Source organism: Poecilia latipinna, unplaced genomic scaffold (genome assembly GCF_001443285.1).
Source record: "Poecilia latipinna isolate Pla-1442-1.1 unplaced genomic scaffold, P_latipinna-1.0 Scaffold82, whole genome shotgun sequence".
Lineage (NCBI taxonomy): Eukaryota > Metazoa > Chordata > Actinopteri > Cyprinodontiformes > Poeciliidae > Poecilia > Poecilia latipinna.
The window spans coordinates 297,813-323,438 of NW_015112698.1; the positions used below are offsets into that span (position 1 = coordinate 297,813).

General features: G+C 38.5%; 1 protein-coding gene across 7 annotated transcripts; it reads right to left on the bottom strand.

Moving 5' to 3' along the window:
• Positions 1-664: 664 nt before the first annotated feature.
• aak1a (AP2 associated kinase 1a) lies at positions 665-23,692 on the bottom strand. Of its 7 annotated transcripts, none has more exons than XM_015020110.1 (19): positions 22,884-23,691; positions 20,171-20,289; positions 19,673-19,781; positions 19,085-19,227; positions 18,833-18,954; positions 18,664-18,745; positions 18,196-18,328; positions 17,980-18,083; positions 17,679-17,758; positions 16,911-17,074; positions 16,455-16,627; positions 15,447-15,629; positions 14,504-14,691; positions 14,036-14,226; positions 13,895-13,963; positions 9,774-9,875; positions 8,588-8,749; positions 8,200-8,286; positions 665-2,930 (listed from the first exon to the last, which is right to left on the bottom strand). In XM_015020110.1, the coding sequence occupies exons 1-19, from the start codon at positions 23,041-23,043 to the stop codon at positions 2,128-2,130; spliced, it is 3,174 nt and encodes a 1,057-aa protein (XP_014875596.1). In that variant the 5' UTR covers positions 23,044-23,691; the 3' UTR covers positions 665-2,127. The 7 variants fall into 7 exon arrangements, with proteins under 7 accessions (XP_014875596.1, XP_014875602.1, XP_014875587.1 ...); XM_015020116.1 differs by having other exon boundaries at positions 9,807-9,875; positions 16,455-16,630; XM_015020101.1 differs by having other exon boundaries at positions 16,455-16,630; positions 22,884-23,690.
• Between the last annotated feature and the right edge of the window lie 1,934 nt (positions 23,693-25,626).

Genomic DNA, 25,626 nt, shown 5'->3' on the forward strand with positions numbered 1-25,626 from the left:
AGAAAGTACCTAGTAGTTCGTATAAGTTGAAGTTTGCTTAAAATTAAAGCGTATTATAAGTAGACCAAACTGCCTGACGTCATTAAAGTCTTCTTTTAACCAAACAGCCTCAATATTGCAAAAGTATTGAGACGCCTTTAAATAATCGAATGGTAAAAGAGCCAAAATGCAATAAATAAATTGGTCAACAAATAATTTAACATGCAATAATATACATTTGTAACTGGATATCAAATAAATTCCATAATACTTTAAATATTGCAAGTACACATGTCACAACTAAATTAAATTGAAAATTTATGTAAAAGCATAGGTGCTTCCTAAACTATTTAAAATAAATTTAGTTATCCTGGAACATGTTTTGGTTGGTTTCCAGCTGTGCTATACCGTCTTTAATTTAGATGAACTCAGGGCTTTGAAATGTTCAGAGCTTGGATTATTACTTTAAAACAATCTTTCTCACATCTCTGGTGTGTTCAGTGGTCTTCACAGTGTTGTGTAGTTACAGACCTTCAAAATCCAGTTTATACTGAGACTTTTTGGGCTTTCTTGATTGAACACTTGGCCTTTGGAAGAGACAATTGACTAATTTTAACTAAAGTGTCAGAACATAAATACTTGGTAACAGGCATAAAACATAGAAAGAAAAGCAACATGTGCAGAATTTCATTTACATTCATTTAATATTTTTGCTTATGACATTTTTAAAGGCAGGCTGTGCAGCATAACAAGTATTCTGAGTGTTTTTGTTTTATTGTCCAACAGGACTTTCTGCTCTTCCTTCAGAGGTTAGGTGTACAACAGCACTCAAAACTCATTTTACAGCTGACAGAACATATTCTTACATAACCCTGACTCCGTGTCAGTCACTTTGTGCAATCTTCATGTGTTTAGGCTGGGTGAGACTGTATGGGGAGAACTTCAAACAGAGAAACACAAGTTAACCTTTGGGTTGAAACAGCATGGATTCCCTCTCCAAAAAAGTGCCGTGGCGGGAAACAATTAGTGTAAAAGATTGTATAAACTAGAAAAACCACAAAATATTTTCAAACAGTGAATTATATAAATTAAATGACGCATCATCAATCAGGCACACAACACTTATTACAATCCCTGGCAGGAATTACAAAGATTAAGTGCTGAAGACAGTCAAACATTTTCACGTCAGTTTTACAGACTTGCATGTGTCAGTTTGTGCACATTTTGGAAGTAATAGATTTGTTTCATATAGTGTTGCATTATGATGTTGTGCACCAAAGACAGTAGTAGTATTTGGTGCTGAAAGCAAGTGCAATCAAATGTGAAAGCAGCTTTAGGATGGGCAAAACACGTTTCATGCAGCAGGTGAATCTACTCGAATAATGTGTTGAAAATGTTTAGCTTTTTTTGAGAACCTACAGAAAGATTTCTGTGATCTGCTTTATTGAATTATCCTTTACCTAGCAATGAAATCAGAGCTACACATAACAGGAAACAAACATCTCACCATCAAACAGTGACGACAAACATTTTGCGCACAGAGAAAAAAAAAGTAAATATTTTGGATGAAAAGCCAAGAGATTTTATTTTAAAACACGATAATGGAAATGTCTGTTTTAACTATTTCCAGCATCCAATCCATTAACAAGTCAAGTAAGATTAAAAAGGCCCTCAAAACAGACATTTAGATGGTTTGAAGATTCTCTAATGATGCAATCTGCTTTTAACTACCTGTTAAGCTTCTGTGAAATTATGATGCTGAATAGTTTCCCTCTGACAACCACTGTATGGGGTGCTAATCGATCACAGTTTTACAGTCGATCTTAAATTTTCTTTCTTTCAGGAAAGAAAATTGCAAAAGCTTCTGCACAAACTCCCTCACAATAAGTAACTGAGGTAGACAGGAAAACAATCAAATGGTTGACCCAACATTGTTTTTAGTGTAGATGCACCCTGGGATGAAAGATGACTGACGGGTCGGGGAAGCAAAACTTGCACTACCTGATCTCATTTTAGCAAGTTGAGGATGAGATCTGTTCAAGGCCTGCAGTCCAGCTGCAGCGCTGGTGACAGCATGCAGTAAAGCCAGTTGCAGTTTGCATAATTGATGGGTGCAAATTTCTGCTACATTGCCATCTCAGTGTGTGTTCAGGGCTTTTCTTGCGGTGCTTTGAGGTGAAAGGGTGCAGATACGAACGGGTCTACAGCATTAACTTCTGACGTCCATGATTGAAGCGGTCCGACAGCTTGCCTGCTCAAACCGGGAGCTGCCATCGGCTGCTCAGCTGCGGATCCTTCGAAGTGTCGGGAATATTTGGCCAGAGCTTGAGGGCGGAACGGTTGCTGAGCTACCTGTCCCAGCACTCCTTGATCGGAGGCTAGAGTCTGACCTCCAGCTGCTTGTGGGTACGAGGTCTTCGGCAGAGCAGACAAGACCTCCTTTCTTTTTCCAAAGGGAGCCTGAGAGAACACATCGAGCTGATGCGGAGCTACAAAAGGGGCACGTGGAAATGGAGCATTGGCAAAAACATCAGCGGAATCCTCCTGCGAAGTCGGGAAGGGGGCTTTGGAGAAGACATCTGGAGTGACACCAGTCTCTGCTACATTCCAGGAATTATTCTGAGCAAAGGCGCTTGACGTCAATTGACAGAAGGCGGCAGGCGGTTGTGCTGGTGCTGTGTTGGGGGGCAGGGATGAATGGGGAGCTACCAGAGGTCCATGCTCTTCTTCGTCTTCAGAGTCCATCAGTAGAGGTCTAGAGCCACTGCAGTCTTGAACAGCAGCGATATCCTCGACTGCTCTCCCCTCCTGCTCCTCTTTAAGTTCCACCTTCTCCACGTCTTCATCACTGGAGTGCTCACAGCCTTCATTATTCAGATCATTTTCTTCAACCTCTTCAGCCTCCTGTCCCTCTTCTAGCACAGTGTAGCCATTACTCTCCCCTTGTACTTCTACACAACAAAGACACAAAAGAAGAAAAAAAAAAAAACATTACATAATACAACCACCACCAGAAAGTAACAAGCCGAACATTTTGTCAGCCACACCATCAGCCTTTAGAGTAACTTCACACCTGTGACCAACAAACCCTCTCTACACATCTGTCACTTACAGATCAAAAGGACGTAACGTTGACAAACCAGCACAAGACTCCAAAATAAACTCTTCTATGAGGAACAAGCCACATAGGACAGACAAGTTTAGCAGCTATGCTATCAAAAGTCTTGTTTCCACAATTTAGCTGCAGGTGTCTCAATCTAACCCTTCTAAACCATGTCAGGGATAAAGCAGTATTTTGAAATTTTAGTAAGAATGATTTAAAATGTGAGGAGTTTAGATGGAGTTAAGCAAGTCTGTGGAAACAAGTGGGGAAAATAGTCACAGATAAGCTGAAAATAGGGACAGACAGGTTAGAACAGATTAGTGGAGGGAGGCGAGTCTTACCTCAGAGGCGTTGGCAGAAGGTGCTAGCTGGTAGTTCTCGCAGAGATGTTAGTTGAAGCCATTAAAAGAAAAGCACCCGTTTTGTTTTGTTTTTACTAGTCAGTGCTCTATTTTATAATGCTTTCATTACTTTCTAATGCAACGCATTTGTACTGATCACAGCCCAAGTTATTGAGCTGTGATACATAACATAGCATAACGATGCTATTTTTATTTTTTTAATTGTTATTATTAAAAGACTCCATAAATTTTGGGACTTTTTTTCTAGACAACAATTTACTACACATGTAATATTTTCGTCAAATAAAGTAATTTTTGAAGGAAACGATTTTTACATTTTTACGATTTTAAAAGAAATGCATACAGTTTTTTTTTTTTTTTGACAGGTTTTTATTTTCTTAAACACACTTATCAAATGTAGATTTGGGTGCAGTCAGGTCTGGTTTTGAGTACAAGTCACTGGGTATTTCTGGTTCTATTTACTAGGAAATTAAAAAGAAAGCAAAAAGCATTATTTTTTAAAGAATGTGTACTTTGTATTGTTCATAATTTCTATTTTCAGATTTCAATAAGTTCAGAAATTTCTTTCCCCATTTACAAAAAAAATAAATAAATAAAATAAAAAATAACAGCCTCTGGAAATTTAGTGGTAGGCTACATCTTTAACATTCTTAAATTGTAGTCAGGGGACACAGTACTTTGGACACTTTCCAACACTTTTTTTGGACACAACACATTCTACAGCACCAGGAAAAGATTTTTTGAAAAAGATTCACTAGAGAGGTGTAAAAACTCATGTGATACCGCGACCGTGTGCTGAAAAACATCGACAGATTTGTAGCAACTAATGTAATAATGGCCAAGGACAATAATTTTATAGATAATTAATGTATTATGGTGGTAACTTGCCAAAAAGATATTACTAATAATGACTTATTAACCAGGCTGTGGTCCTTTCCAATATAGAGAATAAATGAACAACACATTATTCAATTCATTGTTCCTTTTTCATCAAACACTGAACAAACACGCAATCATTTTCTGAATTCCAGCACACCAAGTAATATCATTAAGACATGTAGTAATATTCCTAAAATAGGAATTTAAATATCTGAATTTAAAGTATATGAGCAATACTGTAGATTAAGATTTTGTAGAACAACTAAATCTTAAATGAACTCTTACAAAATCAATTATAAAGAGGAGAGTGCTTTATATTACATAACTTTGAAGACTGAATACGCTACATGAAAATTACAATACCCATTTATGATGTATTGTAATTTAGCAAAAAGTGTTATTTTTTTAAAAAAACATGAGGCCTTATTTATGTATTATTACATTACTGGCTAAAGTGGTTACATTTACAGAGGATTTTTTTTAATACTACTAACTGATAAATAATGCCATAACTTCTTAAAATTATTGGTAATGTTATTTGCTTTATTACATTTCCAATAGCTCAGTTTATTATTTAGCATTATCATAATTACCTGTTTAGGTACTGGTTGCTACAAGGTCAAAGTTTTACAAAAACTGGGAATCAGAAATCTCAAGATTCTGATAAGTGCATCTCTAGGTATTATAGAACTGCATCAATCAAAAATGATTGAATAATACAATTGCAAAGGTGTTAATTACCACAGCTAATTCCTAACCATGTGACTTTCTGTGAATGAAAGGAATTAAACTTGATTTCTTAAAGAGCTTTATGCATAAACCGTTAGCTGTAGCAGTGATGGCAAAACAGAAGGAAATGTGCAGTTCAAGGTTAAATGCAAGGTCAAACTACGCTTAAAAATAAGCTTACAGTGTACAGCAATGCAGTTAAACTTCCTTGACAAAATAAAAGCCACAATTCAAGTAGAACCTGGTGGGATTTTTACATATAACAACATAAACTGCAATGATTGTCATCAAATGTAATGCTTTTTTTTTTTGTACAGCTGCCATTCAACTCTCTCTCATTATTTGATAAATAAAAACAGGCAGTCACGAGGAACCAAAGGTGCTCCAGAGACATCGGGAAGAAAACACTCCATCATAGCATCTCTTATAATACAACACAACAATCTGCCGTCACTATAGCAGTAACATATCAGTGGTACAATGGGAACAAGGTGCTAAAAATATGATCTGGGCAGACAACTCAGAAGCACACCATTTCATGTATCGAGTGCATCAACATCAAAAAGCTCTGGCTGAATGATCGACATGAATGGAGAGAAATAAATAATGGAAAACTGAACAGGCTGGGTCATCATTTACACGTCTAAATACACTAATTAATATGCGTGTTTAATCTAAAATTATTCAGCATGTTAAATGATGGGACCGCTCATACATATATGACTAAATCCCTATAATTATTATTCACACTATGACAGATATAATGCCTTTAAATAATATACAGTAAAACAATCTAAAATCAAAAGGGCTAAAAATAATGAAATTGAGCAATAGGATATTTTTGCACTGAAGGCAGTCAATATAAATACGAGTAAGGAAGAGGGAATTGACTAAGAGCATGGTAGGTCATTGTCCCACTGAAAACAAACACTTGGTGGTATCTGCACTAAACCTCCTTCAGTGTAAGGATGATTACTGAAAAAGTCTAATTACTCATACTGACCCCGAGAGCAGAACGTTACATCACCAACAGCAGGATTACAAAATCTCATTTCACTTTGGTTCCCGTCTGTCCACATTAGTGTTATGAGTCGGAAACAAAATGTAAAACTACAAATAAAAATGCACCAGTTTGATTAATACACACATGTGGTGTTATGAAAAAGGCTGATTAGGAGAACATCTTAGTGTCAAACTAGTTAGCCAAAGTTCAAGAGTTTCACATTTTAAAAAGCAAAAGGTCACAACCATTATTGTTGTAGTTTTAACATTCGTAACACCCTTCATGTTATTCAGACAAAGAAATCTGCATACAACTACTTATACAGTGCATTGGAAAAGCATTTATACCACATTCTGACATGCTAAAACCACAGGTTTCTATGTATTGTGTTGGGATTTTATGTGATAAACATAAAGGTTCAAGTCAAATCAATCAATTTTTAAAATGTTTCCAACATTTGAGTTCTTCACAGGATATCCATGACTCAATTTAACAGCCAAGTTACTTCTGATGCCAAGTACCTCAATTCTTAGTTATCAAGTAATTTCAAATTTAAATCTACTTCATTATACAACTTTGTACTGGTGTATAATATTAAATCCCCCTAAAAATACACTGAAAGTTGTTTTTATATGTGAACAAAACATTGACATATTCAAGGTATAGAAATACTTTTGCAAGGCACTATAATCTACCTCAATGTGAAAGATGCTCATGGGAATAGCAGCACAGGAATGAATGGATATAAATTCCTAAGGCTATATGCTCTGTAATCCTACTGAAGCTGTTTGAACACAATGGGTTAAATTAACTAAAACAAATTCCCTTTCATATTGCTCAGAAAAAACTTGTTCAATGCAGCAGTAAATGATTGAGTGGTTCCTTAATGTCCCATCTTGTTTGATCCAGTCCAAATCTTTTTTAAAAAGACTCCATCAAAAGGTCTACATCATTCTCAATTTTACTTCTTCACCAACCTCTTGACACGCAGGAACGTTCCTGACAGTTCTTTCGAGATTCAACCATGATAACAAACAAAAAACACCAAGGACCTGTGACCAAGCAGCGCACGCCATGACAGTCAACCACCATGGGTGTATAAACAAAAATAAAAAACAAACAAAAAAAAATCAATGAGGGACATTACTGCAAGAACAAGGAAGCATGAAAAAACAAAGAAAACCCAAAAACAACCATGGTGAAGCCAGGACAGAAGCAGACGATATGCTCAGCCATGAACAGAAAAGGGGAAAAAAACATAAATAAATTACCAGCGTGGAAATGTCAACGGCCAGCAGAGATGCATGAAACCAGCTTATCACGCTGCTAGAGATGGAGTTGAGGCCAAGGAGGCACATAAACAGAAAGGCTCTACTGAACCAATCCATGCTGGCTTTTCCTCACTTCAAAAAGGTTGATACAGTAAGTGCCTGTCTCTCCAACACCCTTTTCATTTATTTTTTTTCATTTTGTTTTTAGGATTGCATTCTGCCCCTTCGACCTCTCCCACCCCTCTAGAGGTCGATGAGCTGATCCACCAGCAGAAGGGAGCGCGCCAAGTTGGGGATGCTGGACTCTGAACTGCCACTGTTGCTGTGAGTGTGACCACCTGGAAAAACGTGCCAGAAAGAAAGAGAGGAGACAGAGATGGACATGGAGGAGCCGAGGGAGGTTTTGAAAGACAAGCAAAAGAAAAAGTCAATAAAAGGGGATCGTATGAAGAAAATTATGAGTAAGGATATGAGGATGAAGGAAAACGATGGCAGAGCAGACAGGGAAAAAAAAGTATGAACAGAGGCAGAGAGAGAAAGAAGCAAAGAATAAGCTGGGGTCATGTTTATACAGCTGCATCATCATAGGTGAGTGTAAGGACTTTCCGCTCTAATATGAAGTGAGTCTCAAGATGAATTATACAGAGCCAATAAACTTCGAATTGGGAAACAATGGCAGTTTAACATTCGGGATGAAGGAAAGAAAAGAGGTAAGGTGAGAGCTTGATGAGCGGTGGGTTGGGGGCCTTGATGTGACAAACACACCCTGACGATCACTGTTACAAGCTAGAGTGAGTTAACTAGGGATCCGCTCATTCATCTTTGTGGTCTTACCAGGTGTGAGTGAAATCCCTGAATTTCTTTAAAACTTACCTTGATTTGAGTTTTTGGGAATGAGCACAGGAATGGGGTCAAACTCTTCATCATTGCCCTTTTTCCCACCAGACAAGAGGAAAGAGTCTGTGGCGAAGGAAGAACAAGTGAGGTAGAAATGGAAGGAGGAAACGGTTAATTCAGAGAGGGAAGACAAGCCAGGAAAAAAGTAGTGTGTGTGGAAATAAAAAAAGAGACAGATGATGTAGGAGTCAGTCTTAGAATCACAGTTTCACAGCTTTGAGAGCGTCAACAAAGAAGCCAAGGTTCCTGAGGTTGTTTATCAGCTCTATTATCTATGACGCATACCTAAGTTACTGCTTTCTTTGCTTTCTGAGGTACTTAAAGTGACAGGCTCACACACTCGGGTGCAAACCTAAGGGCTTACCAGCAGCCTGACTGGGTTGCAGATCCTCCAGACAGGATCCGGAGCCGCAACCAGGAGGGCCAGAGGAGAAGGAGCAAGGGAGGGCTGAAACAGGCTGGCTTCCAGCAGAAGTATGAGTTAGCAAATCACAGCCCAGCAGAGATGCCTCCCCAGTGAAAGAATCTGAAGCGCAGCCAAAGGACCACAGGAGAATAAACATGTTAGAATAGCAAAGGAAGATGCAGTCTGTTAGTAAAGCAAGCTCACACAACAAAACAGAGCAACGCAGCAGAAATTAGTTCCAAAAAGTATTCATGTTTGCTTTGACTAAATGTTGAATGCTGAATTTTAGATCTGAGGAAACAAGGTATAAATAACCCAAAAGTAAAGATGAACAAATCAGGTTTGATCCTCGTTTTAGTGATTTTGGCAGATTAAATTTAATTGTTAAATTAAAATGTAAGGACAATTTGAGGAACAGCATTCAAACATGTTCTAGCCTTCCTGCAGTCACTAAATGATTTAATAGCTACATTAGCAGCTGAAGTGAGTTGGCATCTTCTACTAGGTATTAGCATGGTTAGCAAGAGAAAACAGGTCTGAATACCGGCCAAAAGGCCATCATCATTTTCTAAAAGTTCAGTCCGCAACAGAAGTAGACTAATCCAGGCAATGAAACAGAGTGACTTCGCAGCCTTCCTGTAATCTGCTACATGACCAGTCAGCATTCATCAGCAGAAAAAAAAGCTTCTTTGGTTTGGTTCCTTTTAACTTCACTTTTAAGGATCTCCCTCATACTGAAGTTAGCAAACCAAGTGACAATTTCCACACTACGAATGTTGCTGTCAGCAAGACCTATTTCTACTTCCATGTAATGTTTTTTTCTGTTCACAAAAAGATTGGATTTTTGAGTCTGACTTACTGATCAAGCTAAATAGGGAGATTCTCATCATCAACAAATATCTCGGTGCATCTCTACCAAAAATAGTGTTACAAAAAAAAAAATTCAAAGACTCACACTTATAATTTTGATCCATGTCAAAATGCCACACTAAAGCACCCAGAGCCAAACATCACTGCTAACAACATTTTTTCCCAGCAGCTCGCTAATCTTATATACTGACTAAAAATCAGCCTTGGATAATTCAATCTCACAAGTTATAGTTATTTATTAAATTTTTTTAATCTGTGGGTCCAGAATGCTGACCTGGCATGCTGGCAGCAATACGTTCTGGCTGACCTGAATGGCGCTGAGGCTGAGGAGCTTCCAAACCAGGAATCAAGGAATCCACACACACCTCAGCCTTTGCTACACCAACACAGAAAAAATATGATTGTTAGTAATAGACATGAAAATATAAATGTAGTTGGGTGCAAACTGATGGCCTTGTTTCCTTTGAAACCCACTCACTATTGGACTTTTTGACCAAAGGGGAAGCTAAGAACACATTCAAATGTGTTTCAGTAGCCCAAGATGTGAAATTTGGAGGAAATGCATGGGGACTGTAACAGGGCATAAAACTTTCTACAAAAGTACTAAAGGAGCCACAGAGAAGGGTAAAATGTCAGGAAGTAGCAGAGAAAATTCAGCGGACTTCAGTCTCTGTATCACTCTCTAAATGAGTGAGAGACAGAAAATAGGGCCTGGTGAGGGAGCAGAGACGGCTGTAAAGACAGAAAAGGCCATGGCTGGGTGGAGAATTTCCAGTAAGTTCAAAACCAGCCGGAAAGTTAATGCAACATGATATATGCATGGGCCCGTTACCAGTTATGATGCATATTGGAGTTTTAAGTATTTTCCATTATCATGTTACATTGCTTTAGACTTTGTTAAGGCAATGCCAAACTGAAACACATCTATAGATAACGAAGAGATGACAACCAATAACATTATTTTACATTTCCGAGACAAAGTCACAGCAACCTCAACACGTCATGTACTATAAGCCATAAAATCAGTTCATCCTTTTAATCACTGGAGCATAATCTTATCCTGAAACGTCTCCAGAAAGTAATAAAAAAGACAAGCTTACCAAAATTATTGGCAAACTTAACAATCCAACTGTAAGCAAAGCATTTTTTACATTTATGCTTCACTTTTTCAAGTGGATCTCAGTCTAATTTCTTTTCAATTAGTTGTCCGGTACTTTCGGTTCCCCTAGGTATTAGTATGACAAAAGCCCCACGTCTTTTTAGCTTCTTCTGTCAAAGCGAAGAGAAGATGGCAATCCACTAAATATATATGAGATGATCTGCAAATGACTGAGTAATAGTAGTCCTACAAAACATGTTTGTACCTACAGTCGGAACAAAATCTAAACAGCTAAAGTCCAGTGGCACCAACTTGATCCTTGGGCATAAGGTGGTTGTGAGATGCTGTCAGAGGGAGCTGGCTGACTGGATCAGGACCACAGCCGTCAACCAGCTAAACCATTCCGGCTGTATGGGAAGAAATCCCTCCTCAGCCAGTTTTATCAATTTCAAATCCAAAACAGCTGAACATTAAAGTGCAGTTTGAAGAAGGAGCAGTTTTCCTGATTTAACTGAAGCTCTCAGCTGTGCTCATATGGCTGATATAACACTTATGCAAATAGGAAGCATTTCATCCACGTCTCCATATGTGGCAGTCGCAGTGTGTCCTGGCACGGCTCATTTATTCTAATCAACAGCACGGCTGAGAACAAACAACCAGCTGGCTCTGTATGGGACGGGTGCATTCTTGGTGAGTAAATTCATTTAAATGTTAGTAAGTACAGAGGGCCACAAAATTTTGATTTCCAAAAAAAAAATTGAATAATATTTAAGATATCCATTAGTCTTATTTGAAAACTTTTTAGACCGTAGGGAAAACAGTGCACAGTAGTAAAAAAAAAAAAAAAAAAAAAACATATTTTTTACATGGTTTCTTAATTGATTTAGTTCAACTCAACACTGCCACACACTACACAACAGTTAGTAGAGCAGCTGTCCATTCAAATGGCTAAATAATGCTATGCTAAAAAGATGTGGGCACCAAATCTCTTTTTCTAAATCTTGTAAGAACATATTTTAGCACGATTTCTTTATATTAAAAAAATAAATCCAAGTAACGACACTCTTCATTACAATAACCTACACTAAAATTGGTTAAGATAGCTTACCATGTCACATACAATGGTTTTAAATCGGGTGAAACATCTGTTATCAGGACAACACAAACCGAAGTGGGGTGCAATCCATGCACAAAACCACCAATCGGTGGCTGCTGCTCATACTTACAAGGAAAGTGCTATGAGTCAAAATGGGGTGTGGAAGAGACCTTAACACAAGGAATGTGCTGACTCAGGAAATGACACAGCAGATGTGACCTTTTCCTGCCCTGACTATGAGGAAAAAAGGCCAAAATGTATCAAAAGGTATACACAAATCTTTGATTTGTAAAAAATAAAGGTGCTGAAAATTAATATGCGACGATAAAAAGTTGTTTTTTTCCCCCCAAAATTTTTGTATATTAACAAGTGCTCCATAAAACTACTTCATCAGCAAATGTTAAGACTGTGGCTGCTATCCGAGTAAACGTCATTGTGAATCTAACAGATGAGTCATGAAGGGTGTGAAAGATTAATCACATCCTCTTTGCATAGAACAAAATTACTTTGAATGGCACTTGCACAAAGTAGTTCAAACAAACAAAGATGACTACTGCTCAAAGGTTAATCTAAGGAGAGCCTCACATGCTGGATCATCACTTTATCATGACAGAATAATTAACTCTCACTTGTTCTTCGTGGCTCTGGTAAGCCCTCTTCCTGCAGTAAAGCAATCCAATTAACAAAAGGGAATTTGTCCTGCGCGTTGCCATGAGACAGTGAAAGCGCAGAGCTGCATGTGAGATGCCATCTAGCTGAATCTAAGGTGTCTATTCATGGACATGGACAAGAAGCCACTGTGAGGCTGTGAGCTACGTCAACATGAAAGCACGGTGTGCAAATTAACTGCTCCTGTTTAGGTGTGGGCAGTTGGCGTTAGTTTATCTTGTTAAGTAGAATGATTAGATGAAATGAAAACATAATTAAAGAAAATGTATTTAATAAGGGAAAAAAAATATTTGCATTATGTTTTATTTAGGGTTGATCTAAAATGACCTGGTAGGATAATTTCAATCACTTTATAATCAGCTACGGGGAAAGATTTAAAGCAGACAGAGAAGCTAATAATGCTAATTCCACAGCTAGTATATATGCTGTCATTCTGATGGAATAAGAGCAGCAGAATAATTTTCTTTAACAGGGAGTGGCGCATTAAGTCACTATTTACCTACAAGGAAAATAAATAAATATACATGAAATGGGCATTGCAGGCAAGGACGTTCCTGCTAATAAAAACCATTTGTCAAATCACCCAGAACTTAAAATAAAGCTTCAGAGTCCCTACTAGAGTCCATCTCCTAAAAAATATCCAACTAAAATTGTTTTGCCACCAAAGCTTGTCAAGAAATGGCAGCCAGGAGGTTTAAGGGTTTCGGCAAATACAGTGAAGTGGAAACTTTTACTATATGCTGGAATGTTATGAAGAACCAAGAAGAACCAGGACTGGCCATCGACTTCTCTAATTAAGCTCCATGCAGAACGTTTTAAGAGTCTCTCATAACTTTGCATAAACAATGCCATAAATAAAAAGTGGAAACATACTCTAAGAGCAACTTTATGCAATAACCCCAATTTGGTGATGGATACAGGTGCTTCCAGCATGGAGCACAGTGGTCAAGGTAAAAGTGATCACCAAGTATTCCAAGGAACTCCCCAAGCCTTATAATTCCATTAAACCCTGTTCAGATTTCAAAAATGTGGTGCATTTTTTAGATAAGAGCACTTGAAGTCCATATATGTAATTCATTTTGAACGTCAGCACACAAAATCAAGGTCTAGAAACAAAACAACAACAATCCAACATTGATGGAACTGCAAAGTCTGTGAAAAACAATATTTTTGGCAGTCTTAATACTTTACACACACTGTACAATATTTACGTCCAAAAGTCGGAAGGAATCAGAGACCTGACCAAACAGTACAGTGAGCATAACTAGAGCCTTGTATTAAAAAAACATGAGTAAAAAAACAAACTGAGAACAAATGACTGAAAGGTGCAACTAGATAAGGAGTATATATCTAGCTGTTATAAAAAAACAACAGAGCATATGAGCAACAAAACCTCTACACATCACCTTTGGCAATGCCACTTAATACTGCTGGAGGCACAGACCCAGTCACAGTTAAATATCAAAGAAAACATTTGGGTATTGTAATAAAGTAATCGGACAGCTTAGAGAAGAATAATGTAACGTTTTACCTGGAAAAGCCCCGAGCTCTGGAATGAGACTTTCGCTGGAGGTGAGGTCTATTTCACCAGGCTGAGCAGCTGTGCAGAAACAACACAGTGTTTTAGATCAATGACAACCAGCTGGTGTACATGCTGCAGCACAAAACTTACACTCAGATAGCTTTGCAAAGTCTTTGTTGAGCAGCTCCTCTGCAGTTAGCTTGGAGAAGTTATCATCTCCAAAGGGGTTCCAGCCAGGCTGAGCATTTGGTGCAGCGAGCGTCGATGGAGCGTCGCCACCTGGATGGTACACATTCTGCTGGGACGAGCAGGGGGAGCCAGAAGGAGTGGTGCTGGCTGACCTGGAACACAAACGCGTTTAAATACATGAGGCCAAACAAGCGAAGTGAAACTGAATAGAAGGTGTAGAGTGTTTGTGTGCAGCACTCACTGAGCGAGCTTAAAGACTGAATTAACTGGTGCTACTAAAGCCCAATTCTTCTGGATGTAAGAAGGGACATTTATTTTACTGTTGAGTTCTGCCGTATGAATGAACTCCCTCTGGCCTCCCAGACTCGCTCTACGCTATGAAAAGGACTCTTTATTCCTGGATTGCTGAAAAGAGTTTATTCTGCTTACTTGGACTTGTTGAGGCTGGCCTCAGCTGCGGCTGCCTGGAGCAGCTGGGTGGATTTGCTGACTGGGACTCCAAAGATGGCACTGTGGGTGACATCGCTCAGGATTCGTCTGTGGCCGCTTTTTGGGGCCATCTTTGGTGACGAAGGTGGTGTCAAAGAGCCAGCTTTGTGCATCTCTCTGCCTGGGGTCTGCAATGAGAAGCAAATGGACACAGAAGGTCAGGTTCAAAACCAGCAACACAAAGTTTTCCATCAACTTGGAAAGCAAAGCAGAATCTAACCCCAGACATAAAACAAAGTTTGAGGAAAAATAAGGGAAGTGTTATTGGAGGAAATAAGTCAAATCAAAGAAACCATGCTGTGAAATTAAATCACTTCTGGGGAGAAGAAGTTGCTTACTTTCAGTTAATTAAATGAACAGATAAAGACAAAAAAGCCACATGTGGGAAAATAATTCTGTTTGTCAAACATTTGTAAATTTTACTTTGATTTGTTTTGCCTTCCAATTTATCGTCCCTGCATTTTTTTTTTTGCTCAGTTTTTTCAGCTGTAAATGCATTACAAAAAAATGATCAGAAAAAATATGTGCATTTATGAATTGAAAAACAAAGTATAATACTGTAAAAATTAAGTAGAATGTTAATTAATTAATGGAAAGAAGGAAAAAAGTTAACTGAAAGTAAACTCAGGAGAACTTATAATTTATAATTAGACAATCTATGTTGAGAAAATCGCTAGAAAAGAAAGCATACAATTTCTCAACGACTTAAACACATTTATTGACACTTAATTTCTGTACATTCACTGCCCAAGACGAGGAAGAAAACAGAAAAAATAAATAAATAAATCGGGATGTGATTCGTTAGAGATGACCTCATAGTAATAATAATCAGCCCCGACCCGAAGAGCTGCAAACAGCAGCAGGAGTGAGATGTTACCACATCCTCTGGGGCAGCTGTAGGAGCAATGACTGCAGACTCAGGAATGGGAGCAAGATGAGCTGCGGCTGGTTCGTGGACTACATGCTGCTGCTGAAGATGCAGAGTGGAAACTGGGGAAACAGGTTTAGCTTTGGACTGCAGCACAGCAGATGCATGGGAGGGTGTTTGTTGTTGGTGCTGCAGGTTCTGTGGTCGATTGGGATAACCACACAACCAATTATGAGAAAGGCTTACTGTCATACCATCGTTCATTACTTGTGAAAACACAAAGGGAAATTTCAGTTTTACATCGTGGAAGGTACTAATAACTCAACATCATCACAGTGAAATATAAATAGACCAGTTTCATTCGAGCCATGACGCCATAACTGGTAGAATTAATTTTAATCACCAATAACTGAGTGATCCTCTCTCAACATTATTAATTTAATATTATGAAGGCTTACACCATTTGTTTTTGACATTAATTTATTCTGGGCTGCTGCACGATATGAGTAAAATGTCATAAATGTTACAATAGTGATATGAGTTGGGATAAGCACATAAATACACAAATAAACGACGCTAATGTCTTTCTAATTAGGGTTCCTGCAAATATGGACACAGCAAATTCCAACTACTGGAAAAAAAAATGCATCTATGATTTACATTTTACTAAAGTGGCTTTTGAATAAGCTGTATCTCTCTATAGTATCTCTCTATATCCATGTTTGGCAATGAAACATCTCATTTCCCTTGTGAAACATTTTCTGCTGCAATAAACCACAAGCTTTATCAAAGGTACCACCCACTGCCATGGTAACATTTAATAAGCTACCATTTATTTCAGTTCAAACAGCTCTTTGCAATTGTAATATTGCATATATTGATATTGTGATAACACTTTATTTTAGCTGGTAATTACTTATTTGAGACAATGTGTAATATTTACACAGTTGTGATTAAAAGTTGTTCCAGCGGATACAATCCAGTCAAACTGAATTTTCATTCAGGCAGTGGGAGGACTCCTACCTGCTGGTTATTGTGAGGGATTAGGAAGGGTGAGGCCTGCTGTGTCTTCATGAGGACCTGCTGATGAGTCGTAGGCTGCGGCTGCTTGTTGCTCGTCTGCGTTAGTTGATGAGCAGCCTGTACAGGTGGAGCTTGCTGTGCAGGTTGAACAGCAGCTGTGGCATTGATTCCAACTGCTGGTAGGGACAAAAATAATAATAAAAAAAGCAACTGGGTCATTCATCTTAACTGAGACATTTTGCTCAACTACTTAAACTTCCCGTATGTGTTTATTAGCAGGCTGTGCCCCCCAAAAACTCTTTAAATAGTCTTTATATTTTTCTCAATGTTGAAAAACTAATGGCAATTGCATAAACTTAATATTCTTAATACATCAGATCCAACACAGTTAGATGCATTTGGGATTAACACTACTAAATAGTAGTCTAACCAGCAATACAACAAAGCAGATTGTACCAAAAGCAGGCGGTGTCCCTGTCGCCACATTAGGCCTCTTGCGTGGGGTGAGAGCTGGTTGGATGGGAAGAATGCCTGATAAAGGCTGCGACTGCGGCTGGCCAGCTTTGGGTCGCTGTCGAGGTGCAATAGAGGTTTCTGTAGTTGGAACTGGGTCTGTTAGCCTAGGAGAAAAAATGAAGAAGAAAAAATAGGAAACATAGTGAAAAAATTCCTTATACTCTTTTCTCAGTTGCATGGTTTTGGTTTGGCACGTCTCCACCTTTGAACACCTTGTGATTTGCTTCACGGTACATGTCGAACAAAAACATAATGAGCTCAACTCTTGCCTTACAGAAAAGTAGAAGAGATGTGCTGCAAATCTTTTCAGTTTTAGTTCCAACTAAACTTATCCAGAAAGAGAGAAAAATAAAATAAAAATCAGGTATCGGCAGATTTTTAAAATAAAAATCTGCCGATACCTGATTTTTATTTTTATTTTATTTTTATACCTGTGCAGGTATACACAGGTATACCTGCACAGGGTAGCAGGGCAGCTTCATATAAAGGTATTTGTAAATAAAAACTGCACACAGACACAGCTGATTGTGCCGACTGCATCACTGCAACTCAACAAAAGCTGAAATATAAACAGCTTAATCAGTGACAAGTGGATCACATCTGTTGTGAGAATTCAAGTAAGGAAGACACATTTTAGAAAAAAAGTACACAGAGCTCCAAAAGGTTCACCATAATAATTCAAAGTATTTTATTTTGTCTCCCACTCACCTGGCTTTGGTTTGACTCTTTTTGGCCACTGCTTCACTGGCTCGGATAGGCTCAGGAAGTTTTGAAGGAATTGGGGAATTCTGTAAAAGAAAGACGATAAAAGACAATTAAAGCCAATATGACAAAGCCACCAGAAAATAACAGCTGCATTATGACATGGCTACACGTTATTTGTTATTACTGGCCAGGCTCAATCAATACTATTCATTATTTGAGCTTAATAAAAAGTATTAGAGAAAAACAAGCAAAGTTATAAAGCAATTTATTTTCACTTCATACTCCTTCTGTCATGCTGACTTACGTGCAGATTTGGGACAGGACACTCCTGCCGGGCCAGTTTGAAGGCAAAGTAGGACACTTGGTAAATATCTGGTCTCTTGTCAGGATCGGGTTCCAGCATGTATCCTGAGATGTTCACAAACATGGGACACTCATTTTTAGTAAGACATACGAACATTCACACACATTTGAGGAGTTTCGGACATAATTTATCAGGGTGAAACATGAGGTTACTTACTGATGAGACAATGCATTTCCTGGGAGTAACGAGAATTGTCTGGGATAGTGAAGCTACCGTCACAGATAGCCACTTGGCTCTCACCAAAGGGAAGCGTAAAGAAGCAGAGCTTATAGAGCAGACAACCCAAAGCCTGGAAAAAAAAGACATTTTACTAGAGATGCAGCAACGTTTAACCTAAGACATGAATCAGCCCAATTTTTATTAGTTAGTTTTCTGCTTGATTCATAACCTCTATCTCAATCAAAAATATAAACTTTTTTCTTCTTTGATTTTTATGTATTAAAGTTTTTGCAATAATAAAGAAGAAATACTTGAAATTGTCAAAACTGTTAGGTCAGTGCTAAGAAAAACCTGAATATTAATATTGGCCAGATATATTTTCATGGTGTGTACTGAAAAGAAAAACAAGCTCGCAGTTCATTTCTTTCAAAATAACAATAAATTAAAAAAATACTAAATTCTTACCCAAATATCTGCTTTTGTTGTGATGATTTTTCCACCATAAAGGTTGACCATCTCTGGAGCACGGTACGACAGGGTGGTGTATCTAAAGGGTAAAAAGCCCCACAAAAATTGGCTTTTGGACTCCGTAAAGCAAACAGAAGGTATTTATTGAACTTTGTAAGATAGATACTTTTTAATTTCCTCTTCTATGACTGCAACCCCTTCAGTCTGTGGGTTTTGGAAATGATTTGTGGCACTTCCAAAATCACAGAGCACATAGTGCCCCTGATCATGCAGGAGAATATTTTCCACCTTCATGTGTAGAAAAAAAAGACAATGAAATTATTTTAGAAATGTGATAAAGAACTTTAAGCAATTAGTGCAGCTAACATAGAGCTGGCGGCAAGTAGCAAAGGCATGCAAACAAATTAGTCAAGCTTGCCTTGAGGTCTCGATGGATGATGGGAGTTTTGCACTGATGAAGCCGAGCGACGGCCTCACATGTGTCACAAAAAATCCTGAGCACCTCAGCTTCACTGAAGCCGGTCTGTAATCGCTGGTTCATCAGGTTAACCACTTGCCCACCTACAAAAGAAATAAGAGCCCAATGAGAGCTTTGCTACATAAATGGAAATAAACACACACATTACATTACTATAAATACACATCTTATGAAATAGCTTGCATTTCTCATTTTGTCACATCTTTGAAGTTTGTAATAACTTTTTGTTCAAATGTAGGGGCAAATCTTTTCATTAGTTATTACACTAACTTTGTTCTACATCTTCTGCTACAGATAGTATTAGATCTTTGTTGAATAGATAAAAAAGAAAACTCTAAACTTTGCTCCTCTGTGTTTTAAAAACCACATGTAAATATCTATGTTTCTTTAAGGAAAACAGCACAGTTAAGCACTGAATGAATGTAAAGCTCTGTTGACGTGGCTGCCATCAGATACCAGGAGCCTCTGGAGGAAATTGAGCTTCGAGTTAAAAAGAAGCAGAAAGTGATGCAGGTTGGGTAGATTTACCTCGGCAGAAGTCCATTAAGATCAAGACTTCCCACACATCTCCAGCTCCCACAGCTGCTATACTGGAGTCCAGGAAACCAACTATGTTTTTGTTGCCTACCAGGTCTCTCTGTGGGCGAAAAAAAGCACATGCACACAAAAAACAAAAATGACAAATATACTTTTAGTAGCTTTTATCATTTTCACCTAAATAGCTCATTTAGCTGTCCAAAAACCAGAAATAATCCTGATAACCATCCACCGTTAGTCATGCTGGGTGTGGCTGCAGGAACTGCGTATTTTCCCCAAGCGGCAACGGCCTCAAAGTTTGGTACTGGACAAACAGATAAGCTCAGAAATCATCAAAAGTTTGGTGTACATTTTGTGTACTGAGCAATTCAGACCTAGGGTGCTCATTCAATTACATCTAAGCAACGACTGTAACCTGTTTCAAAACCTCAGTGCACCCAAATGCTGAAAGCAGCCTAGTCCCTTTAGCAGTTGCTTGTTTTTACTCACCATAATTTGTATCTCAAGTTTGCAGATCCTGAGATCATGTTCATTGTTGACATACATTCGTTTTAGAGCACAACGTTGCCCTTGGTGAGTTCGCACCAGAAACACAATTGCAAAACCCCCTGAAAAAAAAAAAAAAAAAAAAAAAAAAAAAAAAGGAAGAAGATTAAAATGCAATCGACGTCTTTGGCTTTCATGTCAGTCATGATGCAAATTGGGTTAGCAAGTAAGATAAGTGATTCAGAGACACATTTGTGTCCGTAGCTTGCTGACTCTCACTGATCAAAGACAGGTGAAGACTTGGGCACAGAACGTTCCACTTCTGATTTATGAAACCCATGTGAATACCGGTAAAGTCCAGTGTAGCAACAAACATTTGCTGATAAATGCTGCTGCTGGAAACAATCGTGAATTAAAAAGCAAAGAAATATTTGATCAAAGTGTGATTGATCAAATATCACACAGTTAAAAAAAAAAAAAAACCTAAAATGTAGCCTCTCTAAATATTAGTTTGTAACAAACCTGCAAGTAAAGTGCATTTCAGTCACGTTTTAGATGCACTAGATGAGGACTTGTGTCTGTCTGGACACATATCAGTTCATCATGTTGACGCTGCAGAGCACCATATTAAGCCTGACTTCGTGCAGAACAGCACAAACAAAAATGATGTCGCACTTTCTCTGGTATTCCTCCAGCTGTTCCGAGCAGACGCATGTCTACTTTAGTAAATGGTTCATTGTCCAATAACCCCAACTAGGGAAGTACTTGCTTTGAAGTTTCTTGCTTAAAATGTGGGTCTAGGTTTTGGCATAACTCAATAAAGACATTTCTTGGACAGAAACCTTTTACACCCCTGATCAGTCTTAAAAAAAAAGAAGAAAAAAAAAAGTTGGACACAGGAAACGATCGTCTCCTGTGCAAAGGTTTATACAATAAATTTAAAGAACATTCTCAGAATTACATCCCTCAACAAATACAGATAAAAAGTGCATAAAAGAGCATGAAAAAGCACATAAACCTCTTAAAGAGAAATGAATGTTGTGAGCAGTAAAGCAGAAGTGGATCAGGAGTGTTTGTTCAGCCTGTCTAACAGATGCTTGATTCAAAGGGCATCCAGGTTATTGCAAAGATGAAAAGATTGCCATTATTCACTTCATCTTGCCAGTGGCCTTTATGTTATACCTGATTGGTGTCATTTATATTACTGAAGTCTTCAGCCTTCACTGAAGTATGGCTATTTTAGCTGTCTAGTTCAATCTTAAGACTATGCAATTCAAGTCTAAGACAGCACTGCAGCATTAATGATAAATCGTATATATTTGTTGTGACTTCAGAGCTTCAGAATAATTTTTCCTTCACACAGTTTGTGGTAGAGCCATGCCCAACACTGACTCATCCGTCTGGCATCGCAAAGCCAAAGACTCTTCCACGTGACCAGGCGGCCTCATGTTTGATTAGCACAGCATGAAGCTACATTTCAGCCATCTGTACTGTTACAGAAATTGGGGGAGTAGAAAGCAAGAACAATTTTAGCAACCTTTTAATAGCACCACTTTGCATGGTTTAGTTTTGAGGAACAACCTGACTGTGATTGGTCTGATTTCAGTAACTGGACATTTAACAAAAAAGATGCAGAAAATAAACAGAGTAGAAACATCAAAAAGAAAAATTATTATAAACTGGGCACAATAAATGTAATCATAGGCCTGGGCCTATGTGCAGATAGTGGTATCTGTATTATAAGGTTATTTTGGTTATTTTACCTTTATTTTGATTTTATTCAGACTTCAAATTAATTTGTTTCACAAATTAGTTGGGTTATCTGTCCTAACAGGCAATATAAAATCATAGGCATGGTGCTCACAGCACAAATAAGTTTTGTTTTTTTTTTTTTTTTTCGCATTTTCCTAAGCAAATGAAAAGTGTAAGATGCTTCTGTCAACCAGCTGACTGGCAATGTGCAGATGGGGACTAATAATCCATTGCGATATTAATAAAGACTGATAATGTGATGTTAATCTACTTGCACTATTTTGTGCAGCTCTAGTATTCACTGACAACGTGTGAGAGAGGTTAAGAGTAATGACAGCGTAGCCCCTGCTGTCTTGGCCATCCAACCTGAGGTGCATGTTGGGAATTAGGATTGCAAAGCCTTCTTAAGCAACATGTAGCAAAGGTCTATGTTTACAGTAGACTGTGTGACTAAATGACTAAGTACATCTACAAATAGCCGCTCCCTCCTGACGTAGCCGATTGTCAGGATAATACTATTGAATCTCCTGCACAGGTGTGCCAGCAAATCCATGTAAATGTGATGTTCCCAGTGATGTTTCAGTACACAGACAATGTTAGAATGACTATGGTTCCCTAAATCTGAGCATCAAGAAAGTCTGAATGTGTAAATACCAGTGAAAAACTTGGTTATACATTTTAGAACCTCGCTGAAAATTCACTTAGGTCCTGTTACTCTCAGTTCTCAAGTGCAATTTGGAAAATTATCTAGGCAAAACAATTTAAATGATTGTTACTGTTTACTTGTAAGTAGGACTATTCAGGCAAAAGTACCCGAGTCAACAGTTTTGACCTCTAAACAACAAAAAAAAAGAGCAGGGTTGCAACCAAATTAATTTCCGAACGATAAAGTTGTCTTGTGCTAATACCTCACTTTCCCATTTCAGATAATGAATCAAGAGTAGCTACGTGACACGTAATTCACCTTCTGCAACAATTTCCTCGACAGTCACTTGATATCTTCCGATGCTGAAGACCCGTCCAATAAAGCTCCCACCGCCGCCAGAACCAGTGCCTCCTCCACCAGCTCCCGAACCAGGCCCAGAGCCCGCAAAGTCCCGACGAGAGTCAAAAAATTTCTTCATTTCACCCAGATGCTATCGAGAGTAGGCCGAAGTCCAAAAAATAGTTCAGAGTCGAAACAAAGGCGGCAGCAAGTAGTAGTAGGTCCTAATCCACCGAGGAACAGGTGTTTTCCTCCTGCAGTAGCTTTAACTGAATGATAGCAGTAAGCTACCTTGCAGCTAAAAAAATAGTTGAACTAGCTGGAAATAATGCCAAACACTGTTGTCTGAAGAGCCTCTGCTAACTCATGGTTTGGCCAACAGGCGGAGTCAAATGTTCAAGAAGTCATTGTTTTCTGGCTGAAGCGACACCAACACCGGCTGACTATACTAGCCTGGCTGTGAGCCTAAAAAAAAAATCCCCAGTTAGCCGTTAGCTCACCTAGCTAGCTCCCGAGCTAAGCAGCTAGGTGACAGCTGTCAGTCGATAGACTGGGCAGCCAGGTAGGTCCTTGGTGGCCAGTGTAGCCTATAACACATCTCTATTGGTGTCTTCAACACATAGTGTTAGCCAGTTCATTAGCAGTTTTGTCTCATGCTAAAAAACAACAAAACACTGCCTATACGCGTCCGCAGCAAGTTGTGGATTGCTGACCAGCTCCAGGTTAGTGACTGGGCTAGCGTGGCTACAGGCTGCTGGGGAAGCGCACCTTCTTTCCAGCTCCGGTCTTTCCCTCTGATTGGTCAAAACAACAACAACTTCCTGTTGGGCTGTTCAAGTCGCCTTAATGGTGACACGGGACAATAAAAATAAAAATCATAAGTCGTTAATGTCATTAAGTCGATAATGACATTATAATTATAGTTATTATAATAGTTATTATTATTATCATTGATAGCGATAGTAATGGACAAAACCGATCTCATTTCATTTCATTTCATTTCATTTCAGTCTAGGAATGAATTATTATCACATTATCACCAAAAGCTGGAGCTTTAACGCTGACCTCGGGGAAGCTGTACATTTCATCACGCAGCAGGAAGGACCTGGAAGATGGGAACAGGTGGATGTACAGAACAAATGTTTGGAAATGGTGTGCTTGCAAAAAGGTTCGTTTGATTCTTGCAGCAGTAAACCTTAACGCAACTAATCAAATCTAACACATGCATGATGCAGACTGCAGACAACCTTGTAGCAAGTAGGATAACCTCACCACTGACCTTGATATCGATGTTCTGCAACACGGTTCTATGACATATTAAATGCAAACTGAAATAATTATGTAAACTGTTAGACCCTCAGCAGGGCCGAGCTCTGCTGTTTCTCTAGACCCCGTGCACCCAGTTGTCACATCATGCACAATCATGTTTCTGTGTTTATTTCCTGTACGTGTCCATTTTTCCACTTCAAGTTGACAAACAAAAGTCTTCATAGATGTTGCAATTGAAAAATACACACATATTTAGAAAAAAATAATTCTGATTCTTTTATCTTTTTTTTCCAGATCGTCAAAACTTAAATTATTTTATAGCTGGTTAGCATATATTTTTAATATGAATTAAGCTCTAATATGCAATCACAGTAAAACATATTGAACTTTGTGGGTGTAACATGTCAAAATGTGAAGCGTTAAACAATGTTAAATTGTTTCATGTTTTTATTCTTTTCACAGAACCAGAATATATCATGCAGGGTCTGTTATATAGTTATATTTTATTGTTAATTTTTTATCTTTATTTCTTGTTGTCTTTCAGCTTTTTCCTGGAGGGGTTTCCACAGTGAATCATTTTCCTACATTTAATCTTATCCTCAGCATTCTTTACCCCTCACACTAACTAACTTCAGATACTCATTCACCACATCCGCATAAATCTCCTCTTTGGTCTTCCACCTGCATGGTGGCTCCAACCTGTGCATCCTTCTACAGATATATTCGTTGTCTCTCTTCTGAAAGTGTTTGAACCGACTCAGTCTGCCCTCTGACCTTATCTCTAAGACACCAGACATGAACTGTCCCTCTCATGTACTTAGTTCTGATCCTATCCATCTTCGTCAGTCCCAAAGAGAACCGTACCATCTTGAGCTCTGCAACCTCCAGTTTTGCCTTCTGTCTTTTTCTCATTGGTGCTATCTCTAAATCACAACATCGCTGGTCTCACCACTGTCTTTTACACCTTTCTTTTCATTCTTGCTGATACCTTCTTATCATGTATCACAAGTGGTATTTTTCTCCACCCACTCCAACCTGTTTGCACACACTTCTCCCCCTGTTATGCATTTTCTCTGCTGTTCTGGACTGTTTACCCTAAAGTCCTCTACTATCTTTACATCTGCTCCCTCTAATGTCACCATTCCACTTGTTTACACACATGTATTCTGTCTTGCTGTGATTGATCTTCATTCCTCTCTTTTCTAGTAAATACCTTCACCTCTCTAGTTTTTCCTCTATGTGCACCCTGCTGTTATTGCAGATCACAATGCCATCTGCAAACACCACAGTCCATGGAGGCCACATCAGCATCCCTAAGGCAAAAATTGCATCTGTAGTACTACTTATTAGTTTGAAACCATATGGCTGCTCACAAATGTTCCTTTCTGACCTACACTGGAAAAAGTGTAGCACAGAGTTGTTCATTCAAGCTAATAATTTACATTGAATACAA

Bases quoted from the DNA above. Each gene is read 5' to 3' on its own strand.
- aak1a (XM_015020101.1), bottom strand. From the start codon at position 23,043: ATGAAGAAATTTTTTGACTCTCGTCGGGACTTTGCGGGCTCTGGGCCT. The intron at 18,084-18,195 runs GTAAGTAACCTC...TGAACATCTCAG, and splicing joins GGAAATGCATTGTCTCATCA to GATACATGCTGGAACCCGAT. The intron at 16,631-16,910 runs GTACAATCTGCT...TGTCCCTACCAG, and splicing joins AGGGACACCGCCTGCTTTTG to CAGTTGGAATCAATGCCACA.